General features: G+C 27.3%; 1 protein-coding gene across 1 annotated transcript; it reads left to right on the top strand.

Moving 5' to 3' along the window:
- Positions 1 to 1,591: 1,591 nt before the first annotated feature.
- LOC135929462 (uncharacterized) lies at positions 1,592 to 21,788 on the top strand. Its single transcript, XM_065466064.1, has 8 exons — positions 1,592 to 1,644; positions 8,542 to 8,830; positions 14,453 to 14,653; positions 16,631 to 17,562; positions 18,822 to 19,445; positions 20,843 to 20,978; positions 21,110 to 21,252; positions 21,420 to 21,788. The coding sequence occupies exons 2-8, from the start codon at positions 8,653 to 8,655 to the stop codon at positions 21,531 to 21,533; spliced, it is 2,328 nt and encodes a 775-aa protein (XP_065322136.1). The 5' UTR covers positions 1,592 to 1,644; positions 8,542 to 8,652; the 3' UTR covers positions 21,534 to 21,788.
- Positions 21,789 to 21,830: the final 42 nt, after the last annotated feature.

Here is a 21,830-nt window from a genome sequence, read left to right on the forward strand (position 1 = left end):
TCACCTTTGGCTAGGTCCACATTCATTGAAATTATCAAGGATCGGGGACATGAATCTTTAGATGTTATTCCATCTAGCAATCTTAAGCTTGAATTGCACAATCACGAGCCCAGCCATGCTCTATGTGACAGGCTCAACATTCCTTTCCATAACCATATAAATGCAGCAAATGATATACTTATGCTGCCAATATGGCGTTTCATCCTTTACATTGCAATCGTAACCCCGGTCGGCAAACCCGGCATTCAAGGTGCAATCAAATTATATCTCTTGCACTTAGGTTAGCTGGTTTTCCCACCTCATTGGAGCCTTCTGGTTTTCCCGATGGTAGGCGTCGTGAAAAAGTTACACGTATTTCATGGTTACAAGGTAGTTTCTAATATGGAATTTTTCTCGTTTCGACATGAACTCCCCTTTCAATTTTAACCAGGACCCTCTGAACAGAGCTCAAAATTTTAAGATCACCAAATACAGCGCGATTCTTCTAATTACATTTTCATACCAATCATCTGCTCCACTTTAACAACATATGATGATTTTTGGCTGAAATGTTATTTTGTTATTATGATTTTTTTTTATTTATCGTTTACTAACTATTTACTTCATTAATTTTTATTAAATATTTTTTAACGTGTCTCTACTAAATACTTTCTAAAATATTTAAATAAATACAATTCTAAAATAAATTATAATAAATTGTGTTTATCTAAAAAAAAGAAACAATTTTTAACCTTTTATTTTTAAATTAAAGAAAAATAATTTTCACATTTTCCAATGAAAATAATTATATTATTTTTCTTTGTTATAATATTACTTTTTCTCTATATTAAAAATATTGCAAAATTTACAATACTGGGACATGTCACACCTTAATAGGTACGAGGGATTCACACAAAAAAACTAATATTATATGTTAATAACTATTAGATAATTAAACCATAGAGTCGCATGTTACAAAATATTTTAAATAATTAAACTGAGAGGATTTTTCCATATCATATCTATCTTCATGGTGAGTAGTATTGATATTATGAGAGTAATTGCTATGGTATCGTCCTTCGGAGTCAATGATATTTGTCTAGCTCATCAATAAAGTTAGATGGACAGGTCAATGAGCATAGTATGTTTTTTCCCAAACAGTCTGGTTAAAATTGGGGTATTGTTTGAGGGGACGGTAATATTGTTGTTTATTTCTGGAATTGTTTAATTTTCATCTTGACATTCGGGATCATGGTCACCTAGTATTTATTATAATAAATTGCATAGTAGCAAAAATTTGTAAATTAACAAATTTAATCAAAAATTATTTATTTTATAAATTTTTTATGTTGTTTATCCTTCTGTAAAACAAAAACTATAAATTTATTAAAAATAAGTATTTAAATTTATAATAAAATTTTTTTAAAGGTAAATAAACGTGTTAAATTCAAATCAACATTTTTCTTTTTGTAGTAGAACCAAAGAAAACTTGCACATGGTACCATTAAAAATTGAATTTATTCAATCAGCAATATTCATAATTAAGCATATAACTGGATAGAATTTGACTTGCTATTTCTATAATAATTAATTTGTAAAGAGCATGCATTCACTAAAATTTAAATATAATATTCCCATTCTGTTAAGTCTGGCAAATGAAATCATGTATGATAACTACTTCATTTATTGTTCTTAATTATCAAAAAAAATAACCAAATCAATATATTTGAGTATTTTTACAGATTTTATGATGATTATTTTAATATATTAGCTAAGATTAATATTTCACATCTTATATTAGGAAATAATATTAATTAATACTATATAATACATTCTAAATTTATTTTTTTAACAGTCAATTTGATGGTATTGCGTTATAACTAAGATTTTTAATGGTAGTTAGGTAATTTGTCTATATTAAGCTAAAATTATAACTTTATAATAAATATTATTTAAAGAGGAATCATCATTAATATAAATGACTAATTTGTAATATAATTTTATAATATTTCACTCTGAAACACTAAAGGGAGTAGAGATCAAAACCAAAATTTTTGGGCATGACTAAAATATGTGCCCCTAAAAACTATGCTACCCTATCAAAGAAGCTTAATTTAAATTATATTAATACAGAATCTTATTTAGTTTCATAAGATGAGTTAGAAGATGTTTTTTTTATTTAAAAAAATGGCAACATAGTAAAATTTTAAAAAAAATTTAGTCAAAAAGAAGAAATTAAGTGTATTTTCAAAATCTCAAGTTATAAATAATTTATAAACTTAGTATTAACATTTTTTTAATAAGTTATATATGATTCTACGTTCATTTTTCTATAAATTAAGCTTCTTTGATAGGGGGCACATAGTTTAGTCATGTAGAAAAGTAATTTTTTAAAAATTTTACTATGTTGCTATTTTTAAAAAAAAAACATTTTCTAACTCATCTTATGAAGCTAAATACGATTCTGTAATAATATAATTTAAATTAAGCTTCTTTGATAGGGGGCGTGTATTTTAGTCATGTCCAAATTTTTTGATCCAAACCTCTGACCTAATTTTTTTTACATAAGCCTGGCCTACTGTTGTCTCTGGCCTGAATTAAAAAAAAATATATAAGGGATAAATATCATTTTTATTTTGTGCATTAAATATAAATATTCAATAATAACTAATGACATGAAAATGAATAGGTAATATACCTCCTCTTGTAAAATTTCTTTAATTTTTCATTCATATTATAATTTAATCATGTGAAAAATAAAAAACAAAAAGGAAATTTAACATTAATATTTTTGGGGTCATAGACCAGGCCTATGTTTTATTGATGATTTTTATATGACCCTGACCCACAAGGTTGATGGGCTGTCCTGTAAAACTCCAAGTTAGAACCTGGCTTTGTGGGCTGATTTGTTTTAATTATTTATCTATTTTTACTAAGTATTTATTATATAAAAGGGGTTGACCAGATATTAGATATAGTGCTGCTAGATATTTATTATTGTTAGTTAAAATATGGGTCTGCATAAATTTTGAAACTGAAAATATTTTGTGATTTCTATTGTTTTTAATTTAAATAATTCTAAATAAGATAGTAATATTATCTCTTCTAAATTATGTGTTTGGGTGTAAAGTCTTCTTATAGAGTTAGTTTTAGTCAAAAAAATTTTTTTGAATCCAAAATATATATTAAATTGTTAATCTTGCAATATTATGATATTAAAAGCAAGTAAACAAACACATTCACATTATACAACCCATGCAGAACATATTTACATCTAAGTGTGTCTCTATTTTCATTTTTTATATAAACTTAAAATCACCCCATCTTATAATTTGGTTATGGTTTTTTCACTTTACTCTATTGAAGGTTAATGATTGCAACACACCCTTTTTTGCTATTTTATATTATAAATAAAAAAGCTTAAGTTTATTTGAGGCTGTTAATTAAAAAATATATTTAATTCAAAAAATTTTGAAACTATATCAGAAACATGAAATAAACCTTTTTTAAAATAAAAAAAATGAGTAAAACATATTTGTAAAATTGCTTTCCTTTCTCACTTTTATCTATCTTTTTCTAATATGGTTTATAGTTTATTATGTTTTAATTTATAAATTTTTTTGATGGTTAGGACTTTTGTCTCTTCCAGGGCCTAACATTAAGTATTTCAATTATAATTCTTTAAAACAAACATTAAAATAAATTGTATGATTGTAAATCATGGAGCAATTTTAATTTTAAGAAAGTGAAAATAACATTCATTTGGGCTATTTGACGCTTTAAAATAACAATAATATTACCCAAATTAAAAAAAATACATGTTTAACTTACTATCACCCAGGGGTTTGAACCGAACCCAAACCTGGAGAAGAAAACCTGAATTTATGGGAAAAACCTGAACCCCGTTTATAAAATTTTCAAAACCCCGAACTAGGGATGTACCGATATTTTATATCGGATCGGATCGGGCCGATATTTCGCTCATTTTAAAATATCGGTTATCAACAAATATTATAAAATTTTCCCATCCGATATAAAATGGCGCTTTTAACAAAATTTAAAAAAAGTTATATCTAAAAAACCATTTATTTTTATAAATAAAATCGAAATACATTTTTATGTTTAATTTTTTTAATAGAAATAATTAGTTAATAAACATTCTGCAATATAGTTATTTTTTTTCGCATTCTGTTTAAAAAAGTGTTCATTAATCTCTTCAGTATCTGTTTTTAGTGATGCTAGTGATATTAACAGTCCCCATCACCGCCGACATATCTCTGATATAAATCGATATATTAATTTTAAATATTAATTTCAAATTTCATAATATATTTTTTTATTACTAATTATGTAAATAGATTAATGTTATTACTTATTATATAAATAATATCAATTGAATTGAATATAAACTATAACTGACCATTATAATATATTTAAATGACATATGTTATGGTATAGTAAAATTATAGATGTTGTACTAATAAAAAGTATATTAAAAATTAAAACCGGTATCTTTGCAGAATATAAAATTAGATATGATATCGGATCGGTTATCGGCCGATATCAATTTAATATCTGAAATATCGGATCGGATCGGCCTTCAAAAAGTGGTATTGGTACACCCCTTACCCCGAACCGAACCCGGGAATTTTATTTGAACCCAGGTTCAACTGGGCTCAGTATATTGTTTAAATTAATATAATATATTTGTATAATTGTAAATATAAATATTAATAATTTACTTGACATTTTATAATATTTTCAAATTTCCATTTAAGTGAAGTGTTAATAAATTTTAAACAACTTAATTCATTTACTCCATTTTTAAATTTTTTTAAATTTTTTCTCAAAGATTCCTATTGGATTGTTAATAAATTTTAAACAATTAAATTCATTTATGCCATTTATTTAAAATTTTTAACTTATTCACAAAGATTATTAATTAGAGGAAAATGAAAGTAAACAAGTCAAAGTAAAAATTATTTTATTGGATATTGTTAATTTAAAGAAAAACGTCTAAATAAAATTTTTTAAATATATATGTACATGACTATGCTTTGTATTTTTAACTATTGCCTATAAATAAAATAAAAAATTTATTTTTACACCAAATTTATGTCTGTTTTTTAATTATGATTTAAATCTAGAATATTTTTTTTTATCACAAAAATTCTTAAACCTGGAACCCGGTTCAATATTTACCTGAACCAAACCCACCTATATTTTTTTAAACCTTATTCGCATCCCTGCTATTACCACTAATGAATGTATTAATAGATGAGATTGATAAAAATTTAATTATCTTATTTATACTATATTAAATTTTTTTTAAATTTAGTATATAATATATAATATTAAGATCAATATATTATTTCCTCTATATACATTTGGTACCATATAAACTAGTTATCATAATTAAAGAAACGTAGAAAATCAAGAGGTGTAATAGTCTCGGAGTCAGAACAGTGAAAAATTGGGCTATGATTGTCTTATCGTATATTTTTTAAACAAAGATAAAACATTAAATATTTTCTAGAAGTATAACCTTTATTCATCTAATTCAACACTGCAATATCGCCCTAAACTGGAATGTGTTTTTTTTAGCATGAAAATAATCTTCAAAATAAAAAGAATTTTTTTTAAAATTTGTGATTTCATTTTGAAAGATTTTTTATGCACGAAAATTACAAAATTTTTTAAAATAGAATTTGGTATTTTTAGGTAAAATTTGAAAATCTCTCTTTAAAAAATATTTTTTTCAGACTCTATTTTTAGCCTAGCATATTCAGTAAACTAACCAAGTGTTTGTATAAAAATTTTGGAAACCGATTTTATATAATTTTATATTTTTGCACATCAACCGGCTAACATGGTGTTATTATTAACGCATTTACGAATTTGAACGCGTTTCTATATTGAAATTTGTTTTCATTTTTTTTATTCTTAGCTTTAATATGTCATTTTACAAAAAATATCAGAGTTTATTATTTTTCGCATAGACCACTGGTATTGGTTGAAATGGAATCGGCCAATACCGATACTGACATCTTTGTCCAATAGTCGTTCGATATTAATTTTAGGCTGTTTCAAACTTCAAAAAAGTTAAAAAGGGATCGGCTACATACAGATCTAGAGCAAATTTAAATATAGTTATTTTATCTGCCAAAATCGACCTTTACTATCTCTGGGTTTCTTATTTAACAATCTCTGCCCAAACTTTTAGTTACGTGGAGGTTGACAGATATGTTAAAATTGAAGTATCTTTTTTTTGATGTATCCCAGATTCTTCATATCTACATTATTAAATGAATTTGCTTTTATCATTTATTTTATAAAATTTACTTGCATTTAGTTTATAAAATATTTCAACTGGGGGGGGGGACTCGCTGCCTCCATAAGATGGCGTCAATGTCTCTGTTTTTAAACAAGGGAATTGACATTGACAGGCCGTTTATAACCTAAGCCTAACCCATATATCTCACATCTTTAACACTAAGCTATATCTCTTTCTCTTAACTCATTTTACGATTTGGGCTAAAGAGTTTGTTTTGCACACAATATTATATGCAAAGTAAATTACTTTAAATCTATTCAAATCAAACACGGTTTTAAAGATGAAAATATACTTTTTTTAAAAAAAAATTATAAATTGCATCATTTCTTGGTAGCATATTTATCCTATTAATTTTGTCCTTAAGTTAAAATTTAAAACAAACCATCTTCATCTTTTTTAAAATTATTTTACGTTTTCTTCATATATTCATAATAAAATAGCTTATTCAAATCTCCTTTATAAATTCATCATTTTTTTTTTGTATTTCTTCAAAGTTCGTTATCCGATATCCAACACATTTTATTATTATTTTTTATATACAGACGTATAATACGTGTTGTTACTCATCTTCATCTCATCATTATGACGTAATTGTGTTTAGATTAAACATTATAAATAATATTTTTTTAAAAACTCTAACCCTCCCCCTCTCCGCCCTTCTCATTTTTTCACTTAAAATTTTGTTTATTTTTATTTGTTGTTAATGCCGATTTGTTTCTAGCCATGCTAAATAATTTTTCTTCTTATTTCTCATCATAATTCGTTTTTCTTAATTTTTTTTTTTAAATTTATTTATTTAATTTATTTCTCGGAAAATCATTATATATTATTTATTTTTTTAAAATTATTATTTGTCATTTTTTTTTTGAAATAAAATAAAAAATAATTGAAATAAATAAAGGGGATAAACGAACCAATAAAATAAAATATAAAATTTAATGTACTTTGTAAAACTACCGGGGTCAAATTTTTAGCTCAATGTGGAGGATGGCCTCCCCCGCCCTGATTTTAAAAAGATTGATAAATCTCTCTTCGGGCTTCTAAAAGTTATCAATAGTTTTGTCGGCTATGAATGTCGTCACGAGATTTTTAAACAAGGTAAATTATTAACCTCGGCTCGGAAAATTAAATCTTACCATTTTACGACGTCACGGCTTCTGATTTGTATCGCGACGTAATTACCTACTATCCCAAAATTCTCAAATTATTTAAATATTTTGATTTTTTAATAAAATATATTGATTGAATGAGTATACATATAAAAAAAATCATGTCTTTAAGAATTTACTTGCTCCATATGTATTCCAAATGTAATATCCATTTGTTTAGACCTCCACAATTTTCATTGTTTCTGTGAAAATAATAAGTTTTCATGGTTTAAAACCATCTATGCCTATGCAGGCAATAAATTGCGCAAATTAGCTGGAAAAAATAGTATTTTTTTTTCAAAATGGAATGAAAAAAAGATTGCATTAATTTTTTTATTAGGGAATAAAATTGCACGTGGCAGTAAGCTACATTAGGGCATCTTTCGATTTTATACAACTTTAAAGTTTAGCACTGCTTATTTTTTTATGAGGGAAAAGGAGATAAATTTGTCAGATTCTTAACCGGCTTTCCAGCCCCGCCCAAAAAATTTAGGTCCCCTTTTTAAATCGCTAAAAATTAGAATTCTCGCTTATATCTCCTATAAAAATTTTAAAGTAAATTTGAAATTGATGTAAATAGATGTTAGGGTGATAAACACATCTATTTAAATTATGTATTTAAAAAAAATATCTAAAAATGTTAAAAATATCATTCATATTCCTATCACAAATTTTGCACAAGTTACTCCGGCCAGGCGGTTAGGACCCCAGACCTGATCGTGACAATATTTTTTGACAAAAAAATATTATGCTTAGGCGATAGTAAGGGCGGTACTAGTATTATTTATCATAGAAATAAAAAAAAAATTTATCGATTTTTCGTGAAAGCAATTTTCATCATTTACATAATAAAAATTTTATTATTTTTTTCGTTTTTTATAAAAATAAAATGAATATATACAAAAAAATACATTTACATATTAATGAAGATGGAATGTGATATTTAAATTTTTTATTTTACACAATATAAATTTTTTTAGATCATAATATTTAAATTGATTGATTTTCGGGATATTTTCTTATAGAACCATTCTTTCTTTCATTCATTCATTTTTGACAATATCGTATTTCTATTTACAGATGTTAAAACTAAAAAAGAAATTCTCTTCATGAATTAATAACGGGGCATTTGTCTTTGGACACTCGATTTCAAAATCATTTATAACAAATCAAAAAAAAATGCAATAAAACATGAATCAACGCCGAAAACGGGTTGAGATATCCTCGAAAAATGTTATTTGCGATTTTTATGATGGCGGTAATTCAACCCAGGAAAGCTGCCGCGAAAATCTGGAGTCCAAAAAGGCCCATTGTTACGGTTTATGGAAGTTCGATGCCGAGACCGATGAATTCAAGATTATGAAAAAAGGTTATTAAAATATTATTTCATATATAATTTTTATACCTGTAGTCCCAGGCGGGACACAGCCTGGAACGAGCTAGATATAGTATTCCTAGAAAAAAAATCTTTGGGCATGGCCTAAAATGAATATTAATCTTTTCAAGTCTGCATAGCACAAACTGTTATAATGTCATCTCTGAATTGTTCCGTTAAAAACATCTGTCTGCCGTAACTAACGATCGGTCGTTAGTTTTCAATAGATGAGGAGAATAATATGAACCGATTCGTTTATATATACTTAGTGGTATTTTTATGACGGGTTTTATATCTTTTACGAGATATATTTATTTATAAACTGTTTTTTTAGGCGGTGCCCTAAATATTAGTGATCTGCACGGGCCTAATTTTTTAGGCCCGACCCGGCCCGAAATTTTTTTTAAAAAATTTTTCCCGGCCCGGCCCGAAATTTTTTTAAAAAATTTTTCCCGGCCCGGCCCGAACACGAAATTTTTTTAGAAACTTTTGCCGGCCCGGCCCGAACCCGAAATTTTTGCCGGCCCGGCCCGAACCCGAATTTTTTTTAATTCATCCTAAAGTAATAATTATATTTTTTTTAGCTTTTAGTTTATTTTTTATATTTAAGATTTTGTTTTTGCAAAAAATATCTTAGTAAACAGAAAATTTATTTAGTATTTAATTATTTATTTAAAATACTATCAAAAATACCTATAAACCAAAAATAATTATAATGTTAAATTACACAACTATATATTAGATTCATATTTATAATTATCATTTAAAAATATCAAAGCATCAACATTTTCTGGTGACAGTCTATTTCTTCTTTCGTCTAATAACCTTCCAGTCTTTGAAAAAGTTCTCTCTGAAGTTGTGGACGTTGCAGGAATTGCTAGAATTTTTCTAGCCAATTTTGTCATCTTTGGTAATCTAATTTCATTTTTATTCCACCATTTTAATATATCTTTTTCTGGATCTATATTTTCATTATTCTCTTTTATGTTTAAATTCTTATAAATTTCAAGCTCATCTGTTTCTTTTTTTTCATATTCTTCCTCATTGTCCTCCCATCTTTCATATTCATTGCCTGATATATAAAAATAATATAAATAGAACAATTTTAAATGTACCTTTAGATCTTTTAGGCGATTCCACAATTTGAGAAACGCCTTGAATATCCAAATCTATAATATCAATTGAAGGACAATATTCTTCAGAATTAATTATATTTTTGACTGAATTCTCTACTTCTAATATTTCCATTGATGATAACATTCTTAATTTTCTATATTTGGGGCATAAAAATGTCGCTATTTTATGCAAAATATTGATTTTAAATTTAGATAATAAAAAATTTTTTAAATTGGTTTTTATTTCTTTTATATCATTGTTTTGATAAAATGAATCATTTAAATCCTCGTGAAGAATATTATTAAAGCATAGCAGTACTTTTAAAGTAGGATTAATATCTCCTTCTAGTTCTTTAGTAGCTTTATCAAAAGGATATAAAATATCAATCAAATTTTTCAAAATAGATTTCTCCAAGTTTTCCATTTTATTAATATCTCCCTTGGATGATAAAAAATTGACGATGTCATCATATTGGTTAATAGATTTCAACATATTTAATTTTGAATTCCATCTAGTTTCGATATCTTGTTGTAATGTTTTGTCTAAATATTGATTCATACCGGTTTGTTTAAAATACATGGTTAATTTTTTAGCAGAAATAAGGGTTTGATATATATTAGGAGCGATAATTTTCAAAGATTGTTCCTTAAAGGTATTTCGAAGAACAGTATTTAATAGATGTGCGCTGCAATTTAATCTGGTGTATTTTTCTAGGGCTTTAATTATATTAGCTCCTTGATCAGATATAAATATTATATTTTTCACTTGATCGGGAATTATTCCAATTGCAGCAAAATTTTGTAGCATTTCCTTATGTATGTTCACGGCGGTTTTTTTCTCTTCTTTAAACTTATTCGTAAATAAAACATGTTTATATAAGGTTTCACCTTCGATATAATGAATTGAAACAGTTAAATAGGAAAACTTTTTAAAAGAATCTGTCCACATGTCTGTTGTAGCAGAGCATTTTTTATCAAATAATTGAACATTTATTTTATTAACCAAATTTGTTCTAATTTGATCCGTCATAACTATAGCATTTCTCGATAAAGTAGTTGGATGGGGAATAATTTCGCTACAGTCAATATTACCGTAAATGGAGCCAATTTGAATAAAATTTTGAGCCATTTTTATAAAGCCATCTCCAGTTATCGAATCAAAGGCACGCATGTCCTTGGCGCAATAATAGATCAAGGTATCACATAGTTTCTTTTTAATAGTTAAGGAAGAATTTAGATCTATTTTCTTTTGAATATACCTAGTTATTTTAGGAATAGAGGAATCGTCATTCTTAACGCACTTGTGACGTCTTAAATGAGAATTTCCAGATGTGCTTTTATATTGTAATATACTATTACATTTTTTACATTGGACGTAATCAAGTTTTTTGTTTTTATCATCAAATATGTCTTCAAAATTTTCCCATATATTGCTTTTACCTAAATGGGGCAAACAAATATATGTTCCATTTTGTATTTGTTTTTTTAAAAAAATTAAATTCATTTTTAAATTATATTTAAAATTTAAGTTTTATAAAAAAACATTTAAATTATTTTACCCATAATAAAATATATATGACATATGGCGTCTACTTTCTAAATAAATAAAATATATTTATATTTTACAAATAAAAAATGTTGCCGCCTTGTTTCTTAAAAAAAAGTTTAATTATATATTTATACCAAGAATAAAAGATACATGCCATCATATGGCGTCTAGCTTCTTCAAATAAAATTAAATATTTTTATTTTACAAAAAATATTAGTGCCAATATTAAAAATATTTTAAGGCCCGGCCCGACCCGGCCCGAATTTTTTTAAAAAATATTAGGCCCGACCCAACCCGAACCCTAATTTTTTTTTTAAAGTAGGCCCAAACCCGGCCCGAAGCCCGTTCGGGCCGGGTACGGGCCTGGCCTACTTTTGCAGATCTCTACTAAATATCAATAAATTCGATTTCATACACTTTGAAACTTTATTGAAAAAAAAAGAAATATATATATAAAGACATGTCCAAAATATTATTGTAGAAAATTTTTAAAAATTTAAACGATAATTAAAAAAAAGATTTTGAACATAGCCTTAAGATAGAGAAGAGACGTTTTTTTTGTTAGAATCTTGAAATTCAATTCCTATCATATGCTTTATTGCATATTTATCTATTTAAAATATTAACTTATTATTACTATGTTGTGATTATAAACTGTTTGTTTTCCTTTTAAGAAGAAAAGAAACCAATGGTTAAAAACATAATATTAAATGTTTTTTTTGAAGATACGTTTTTAATAATTTAAGCCATGTCTTGGTTCGTCTCATTTTTTTGAAACTTATTTCAATTTAGTCCAGACTATACAGATTTTGAACTAGGACTTAAATGTATATATTAAATGAATATTATTTGTATAATTTTTCTGTACAAATAGACAAAAGGACCCGTGATCTTTTACGTAATTCTAAATATCTTTCTTTTTAGACTGTTTGTAGGATGCTATATAGATAGCTAAAGAGACAATTTATACGAACCAGGACACGACCTCGGTGTTTTTTATTGTATAACCATAATATATTTAATCTGACGATGGGGACTGAAAATTTTGAATTCCGGAGATGTCACGAACCGAACCAGGACACACCTTAATATTTTTTGTTTTAATCATAATATAGTTAACTTGACGAGGGGGACTTAATATTTTGAATTCCATACATAAGGCACTGAATTGCACAAGTTTACTGGAAGTCCATTAGTTACTTACATTTTCTAATCATATTGAAAATTTTTTAAAATTAGATCATTTATCCGACGTGCCGTTTTATCCACTAACTTTTGCCCGACCTTTTACTGTGAATATTATTCACTTTCAGAGTTTGAAACCTGGACTAAAAGGGTTTCCATCAGGGATGTGAACCCTTCGACAAAAAAAAGGGTCCAGGTCCGGGTACAGGAATAAAATTTGAAAAGACCCGGGTTCAGGGCTCGGGTCCGGGTTCAGAGAAGATAAAAATAATGACTCAAAATAAGATTTTTTTTCATTCATTTATTATTATATTTCAATATATATATATAAATTCATAATTTACAAATGAAAAATTTAAAAATGAAATAATTTATATTTTTAGATGTTTTATTCTCGCACAATCATAATATCTTCTAAAATATCATCCTTGAGATTTCCACGTAAAGTAGACAATATATATTTCAAAGATGAAAATTCACGTTCTACCCATACCTAAAATAGATAGTTATCTTTATAAAATTATTGTACTTGTGTAGCCGGTTCAGCCATGAAGATTCTAGATAAGATATATAATCCGGATATATTGAAGAATTTTCTTTCCAGAATCTTAAATATTTATATCCTTATTTATTCTCTTAACTTCTGAGAACTTTACTATTAAAGATGCAATAGGCATTTTTTGATCTTTCTTTCCATCTGATAAAAATTTGATTTCTTTTTCTCTATCTAAAGTAAAATTTCAAGACCAACAATGTTTCTATCATTATTATTATTATCACTACAACCAGTAGGTATTGGAGGCTAAAATGGAGTTTTGCGTATGCCATAAATCCTTAAGATGGTCTTTAGCAATTTGTTTTTGCTCAATACTTAATAAAACTTGATATCGAGGATCTAAATATATAGAAGCGTATACAACACTATTTTGCAAATTTTATTGCCTCGAATTTTCATGTTTTCTAATATTTCGTATAAAAGAACTGTAAATTTTTCTAATCTAATCGGCATCTAATCCATATTCCATAAAAATCAAATAAACATAATTGTTCTGATTGTATTAATATTGTTATTTTTAAAGGAACTAATACACTAGTCCTTTATTTGGCAACAATCATCTTCCGACAAAATGACTTCACATGCTCCTATAATAAAATCATTACAGAAATCTTTCAAACTTAATCGTTTTAGCATCCATACAAATTGAGGACGAACTTGTTGTGCATTATCATTTAAATTAAAATATTATTACACAATTCACTTTAAAATAATCAACGTATTTCTATAACATAGCATATTAAAAAATTTACATAATAAAATATTATTACCTACACTAATGATATCAATCTCTAAATAAAATGGAAGTCCAGGAAGAAAATTGAAAGAAAAACGCGAAGATAAAATAAATGATTCCACAAAAAAGTTAATAAAATTTTAAAAAATTTATATTATTTTTTAAAAAAATATTTTTATTTTTAAAATTTTTTATGACACCTAGAATCCTTGGACCCTCCACTTTTAAAAGGGTTCGGGTTCAACCAAAATACAAGGTTTCAAGAGGGTCCGGGTTCACATCCCTGGTTTCCATTTAAAATATTTTACAAAAGGCGGTTCCGGTTCATAAAAATTAAAAGACGGGTAATACATTCGGAGTTTGACCAGCTGTTTCAAGAGACTATAATACGTAAAAATGCTTTTTTGATGTTGCGATTATAAGCGATCCTTTTTTTAAAAAATAAATTGCTTTTTTTAAAATTGAAACAAATTAGGCTGTTGGCTAAACGACGCCAATTGTGGCGAAGAACCCAAATGCTATTCAATAGAAACCAACCAACGTCGTCGTATACCTTCCCACGTATTTTGCTGCTGTTTAGGGCATCACTGCAACTCCGAACACAATAACTTACTGTCGTATTACGAGCGTGATGCGGCGTTTAATTTATATAGCAAAAATCCCGGTTATCACACAAGTAAGTTGCTATTCCATGTCAAATAGTAAGTTACGATTTGGCCTATCCCTTTCAATTTTTTACAAAATTTTACACACAAACTAATTTCATGTAACCTATACTCGAATTTTTAGTTTCCTAGTTTTAATACTTTTGAAGACATCACAGGTTAAACTAAAACCATATAAAATTACCTTTCCTCAACTAGTGTCTTTCATTGAATTAACGATTGATTAAAAACTACGAAATTGTATGTAACTAATAAATTTTTTATCAAAATAAACTCACACACTTTATATTAGAAACTAAAAATTATTTTTAAAACTTGAGATCCTCATAAATTAAAACGGGTTTCTCAGATTTTTTATAAAAATTTAAGAAAATATAAAAATTACCATCGTATATGAATATAAAAATTTTTTTGAGGGGCATTACGACTTCATAGGTAAAAAAAACCGTTAACTAATAATTTTATACTATAGGTGGCGTATTTGTTATTTGTCTCACCGTGGTTTGGTCCAATTTTTATTATCAGTTTAACTTGCTATTGCTATATATAAAACAATAATGATATAAAATTGAAAATTTTTATTTATTTTCAAATATAAATAAGTAAAATATAAAACCAATACACACAGTGACAATATATTTATATTTTAGAATAAGGTTAGCTTTATGAAAAATTTCCCCTAGTCTTTTTTAAGGAACACCTCGATTTATCCGATTTTTATTAAACTTTAAATCAAAGCTTAACCAAAAAATATTATCTAAGCCTCGATATTTCGCCAAAAAATAAACAACCTTACCCAATACACATGTTAGATTATTTGATAATCATTTATTTCTATTCTTACTTTCGAAAATTATTGTTCATAAAAAGGAACACAATCTTATTCAATTATTTATACTTATTTGATAATTATAAAAAAATATATTATCCTTTCTAGCAGTTCGAACCGGACACACCCGTACCGGATATGTTTTATATCATATATAAATAAGAAATGATATATAATTTTTAATGCCTGGTCCGCGAACAAGGCATTGGTCGATGGATGATGCTTTAGCCGGATTGTGCGGATCTCAATAAAACAAATATGGTTTAAGTTCTTATCTTATTTGATTTTTTCTATCATCATCAATTAAAGAATTTATGCCATTTTTTTAATATTGGAAATTTCTAAAGCTGAGCCCGAAAGGCGAGCTGGGGCCAAATTTTTTAAAAATAAATGACATCTAAATCTTTAAATTTTGGCTAATTTAGAGTTTATTTTGGATCAATACTTAAAATATACAGCCCGGCCCTAGGCCTAGCCCGCAGACCAAAATCTCATGGCTCAAGCATTAAAAATGCCGTGATTGGAAGCTTTTAGATCATTTTATTGTTTAAAAATAAGAATATAAAATACGGCCAACTATAGTATTAAAAATATTGCCATCTTTTAAACTAGTTTTTATCGATTTTACCTATAGTCGAAATGGCTCACATTCAATTTGGTACTGTTATAAAATGGTAATAATAATTAAAATTTTATAAAAATCAAAGTAATAATGCATCCAAATTGAGCATTTTTCGATACGTTGAATGGCAAATATAATGTTCAAATAATATCGTTTAAAATGGCGCAATTCTATCATTGCGTATGAGTTTTTTTAAAAAAAATTCCGCTTCAATTTAAAGAAGGGCGGCGTTTCATTTTTTTAGACGTTCATCATGGAAACACTATATACCTTTTTTTCTTTATTAGGATTTAAAATTTTATTATTTGGAATGGCCTAGTTTATAAATAATCACGAATTAATTGAGAATTGATACGCATTATTCGTAAAAATTAGAAGGGAGCGACGCAAAATCATGTCGATCTTATATAGCCCTATATTGTGAGTAAGTATGACTGACATATTTGAGTAGTAATAAATTTATGTGTCACTTAATCGAATAATATTTCTCCGTTATAAATTATTATAATATTGTTGTGCATCCCCTTTTCTCTTTAGGCTCCCGGACCTCATTACCCATTAGTAGCAAATCATTCCTCGTGGATTCCGTTACATCGCCCCCACCCTCCCTCACCTCTCACTCCGATCTCCCATCGTTTAATCATGGTTCCCAACTTTCCTCGCATGCCCTTTTAATTGCAGCTATAACCGTCGTTCCTATTTGTTTGCTAGCTCTGGTTGCTTTTCTAATTTTCGCTTGCAACACCCTCCGCCCCAGAAAGGCCAAGGCGAATTCACGCGACAAACATTTTTATGACGAGGGCGATGTATCTTCAACCTATGATCAACTGATATCGAGGGCTGATACATGTTTAAAAAATGATGATCGGTCTCTTGATATAGTTTTGTACCGTAGTATGGCCAAATTATGTTCGCGTCGTTATTACGCAATACCTTCATTATATCACCCCTCTAACGAGAATATTCAAAATATATTCACATATATTTCTAATTATAAGACTGCGCCTATCTTAAATTCTTCCTTGGTATCTATCGTTTATAAAGTTGAGTGGTCTAAAGTCTTTGGAGAAGCAAATTCTGAAAGTTTTAAAACGGAATTTGTTGTAATTAAAGCCTACGAGCCAGACCGAAGTGATTCCTGGATCCGAGAAATGAGGGTTTATGCGTTACTCATATTCGGTCTACCTTTTCATTCGGACACAACGAAAAGGGATAATAAGGATTTAAATTTCCAAAAATCGCAGAATAAATATGCTTATTCCCATCAACATCCAAATTTATTGCCACTTATCTACGGCATGAGTTTAAAATCCACAAATACTATTAAAGATATGAAGTTAACGGCAAACGGCACGAAGAATCTTATCGGCAAGAGAAAATCTAAGCTACATAAAAAATTGGATGAGGAATGGCAAATAAAATCGACAGCAAGGCATGATCTTACCGGGATACTAATTACGCCATATCAAGTGATCTATATATATTATAAACATCATACTTTAAAAGTTGTATACTAGTTAATATATTATAACTTGCCATAGTTTTTAGAATAATATATAATCTTAAATATACGTTTTAAAATAATCTACTGATATAACATTTATTCATCTGGATTTCTATAAAAAAAAATTTCACCTCACATTCTCTCCAAACATCTTTAGAAAGATAAATTCAATGGTACGCTTAAATTTATATTTATTGAATGAAATAAAAAAAAGGCACACTTTGACTGTGATGCGAAAGACTTTGATTTTATGGTACAAACGCTGTACCTAAACATGAAAACTTAAGAAAATCTTTAACTTATCTGAAAAATTTGTAAATATAAGTAATGATCAGTTCATGACTGTTGAGTGGCGTTTTTTTTTCTATACTATTTCTTAAAATTCAAAAATGCACATATACTCGAAAGATCGACCCATACTTTTAATTTTAACCGATACCCAAAATGATAATTAAGCTATAATTTTTTCTTAAAAGAGATTGGCCTATTAAGCCCTGAATTTTATAAAAAATATGTAATATCATTATCATTTTCAAAAGTATGGCGAATAGTATATTTGTTGTGATCTTTAATAAAAATAAATCTTCTTCCCATAATTTATAATCATGAAAATGATCAAAGTCCTAAAAAAACTATTATATCAATGTTCAATATTAATCATTCCTAACTTAACTTGATCCAAAATTTGAACTTTTTACAAAAACTTGAAATTGAACAAAACAAAAAATAAAAGTTGAATAAAAAAACAAGGAAAGAATTTAAATATAAAATTAACCTTACTTTAAGAATAGAAACATATTTTAAGGACGAATGTCAATCTCAAATTGGCACTTACCACATATTTATAATCAAAAAAATTGAACGGAAATTATCTTTATTATTGATTTTACCCTTAATATATCGGACATGTATGTAAGACTTACATTATTCTCCTTACATGAAATTTAATAGTTAGGAAAAATTTTTTTGGCGATCTATTGATTTAAAGTAATATGTTTTTTTATATAAACATCTTTTTTTATATAAAAATAATAACTATCTGTTATAAGATTATGACGTAAAAGTTAGGCGTACATCATTGGGACACGTTCAATCCCGAGAATAACGTCTTTTAGGCATGTCCCGATCTAAAAATTAAAGACCATAGGACTTTTGAATTTCTCCTAACAAACTTATTTAATACAACTCTTAATATTGAAAATAAATTATAAAACGATTTCTTAGGATAGCGGATCCCTCTACGATTACCTCGCTCATAATCTAATCAATTGGAAAATTTTGATAAACATAGCCATGGACATTTCTTCCGCTCTCGCTTATTTACATAATACCGATAATCTTTATGAATACCTTGACTCATACGCCCTTTGCAATCAAAACTACACAAATTATATTTCAAACAGCGCGAATCGAACCAATTTACGAAACGGGCGTTGTAACACGATCGGTTCCGACAGCAGCGATTTTCAAGTAAAGTACCTCCCCTCCGACTATATGAACACCTGCGACATTCACAACAATACGACCTCTTCATCCTACCTCGCAGAAGATGACGATGATCATGGCAATAATACGTGCAAAAATAATATTCATGATATATTCGATAACCATGACGATACACGACAGATGTATACTCAAATTAAGTCTAGGGAGCACCTCAATTTTACACCCACCAAATATTACAAACCTAGCATCGTTCACAAAGACGTTAAAAGCAAAAACATTCTGTTGTCCACTGAAAATTTTAGGCTGAAAGCCAAACTGTGCGATTTCGGCTCCGCCTTGATAATGGATAGTCGCGATACTGTCAATAAATTCGGCTTTAAAACGGAACAAAATGTTCAACAGGTGAACCTAACTTTAATTTTTCATACAAAAAAAATATACATTCTTTATTTTATAACACCATTTTACATTAAGAGAATACAATTATAATTTGGGAAATAATTTCCTGGTAATTTTATAATTGAAATTCAATTACTTTTATCGTTTTTTTTTGAGGGTGAAAAGTTTAAAATTTGATGTTAAACATTAATTAAGCAATTTCTCAAGTCCTAGAAATTCCTTTTCCTTTGAGATTAACTTATAAAAACAAGTTTTCCCTTTCCGCTAAAAAAACCTTATTCCAAGATATTGAATATTTCTCAAAATATACTTTATTTATCATTTGGTCTTTTTTCAATATTTATTTTAAAAATTCAAATTTTACTAATATTATTATTATTGAGATCGAATTAATATAATTAGGAAGTATTAGTCAAAATTATTAGATAACGTCGTTTTTAATTTTTGTAGAACTAAGATTTATATAATTGCAATATTTTACAGTTTGCAATACGAGTAATTTTAATTTCATGTTTTATCTACGAAAAAAATAAAAATATGCATTTATATTATAAATAACCATTAATATTTTATACACAATTTTTTAAAAATACATTTTTTTGTACCTCAATTTAGAATTTAAATTTTTATTTTCTCCATTGATAATTTTTACAGCATTTTAATATATTGGTAATAAACACATTTCATAAGTTTCATCATTTTAAATGGGGCATTTTTCAAAATAATTTTTTTTGTTTTACTGGAAATACGACTATTTTAAAAATAATCTTTGCATTTTCTTAAAGAAAATTTTAGGGTTACAAAATGTTATATAATTTGTTACTTTAAACCCTTTGAGTATTTTAAGATTCGCCAAAAGAGGAAAAGGTCCGAACGAACTTTTGAAGGCCCGTAACTCGAGATATATTTGAGCTAGGACATTAAAATTTGAATTTATATAAAATATACAATCTATTTAACCTTCAAACTAAATTTCATCCATTTTTAAAATGGTCGTCGGAATCACTAAGTGATTTGTCATGGAATTACCCAAATATTTAATTTAAATAAATGTAAATGCCTTTGTTTGTAGAAACTGGAAGGAATTAGAAAAGAGGATATTGGTAGATCTATTTCAATTATAATAATTTTTATTCATAGGAAAGGTTAGCAGTAGTGTTGTTAAACAGTTTTTCAAATTTGGAGATTCTGCCCAAATGGCAGAAAGTTTTGGATATCTATATGTGAAATTTTGAGACTGAAGTATTAATATTGGGTAAAATCTCGATTTAGCCGTTTTTAAAAATCGGCTCGAGTCGTTTAACAACACTAGATAGATAGCAAGCAGTATGTAAAAAGTGACCTTTTAACATACGAGCTAATATTTTGAATTAAAAATATTTGTTGATTATTATATAAAGAAGGGCACGCTAAGATATATGGCCCCTGAAATTTTGGAAGGAGCTATTTCTTACTCTATTGAAACTTTCCTGAAAATCGACGTCTACGCTTTCGCTTTAGTGCTATGGGAACTAATGACTAGGTGTACAAATATAAGTAAATTTATAATACTTTTCGATTAAAATCACATCTAAAATATCATTTTTTATAATTATCGTAAAATTTGCAAAGAAATTATTCTCTAGTATTTTCTAAAATATAAATATTTTAATGCTAACAAACAATAGATGATGCCACTTTATCTAACTTGGATTACAAATTGCCCTACGAAGAAGAAATAGGATCTAATCCTACCCTAGAGGATATGCAAAACTTGGTGTGTAATCGGAATGTAAGGCCAAAGATTGCGGAATCATGGAAACTTGATCCCGTTAGTATTCGATATAAACATTTTTATTTTTGAAAAAAGTTTTTTAAAAAAATCTTGCACCCCCCCCCCCCCAAATAAATGATAAGGGCTCATTGCGATTATACCTTGAATATTCGTATTTACATTTAACATATAATTTATGTTATAATAAATAAATTTGCTAACAGTTAGCCTCCCAGTTAGTCTCCACTTTGAAAGATTGCTGGGAAAAGGATCCCGAGGCTAGGATATCATCGATAACCCTACACGAAAGAATAAAAGCGATCGCACGATTATCATGAAAAAATAGATATTTTTCTTCGTTTAAACTTTTTTATCTTATTTTGTAAAGCGATCAAAATTTCATCATAAAATATTATCAACCTAAAAAAAAACAACTAATAATATTATTATAAATCGAGGAATAAAAAAATATTTTGTTTTCCTTTTCATTTTTTTTACACATAATTCAATTCAGGGAAATCTATATTTTACATGTAATTTAATATATTCTTTTTATAAATTGTATATAATATAAGTTTATTAATTAATGATTTAATCATGACAATGTAATATACCATATTCAATCTTAGGAAATA

Source organism: Gordionus sp. m RMFG-2023, chromosome 5 (genome assembly GCF_954871325.1).
Source record: "Gordionus sp. m RMFG-2023 chromosome 5, tfGorSpeb1-WG-v2, whole genome shotgun sequence".
Lineage (NCBI taxonomy): Eukaryota > Metazoa > Nematomorpha > Gordioida > Chordodea > Parachordodidae > Gordionus > Gordionus sp. m RMFG-2023.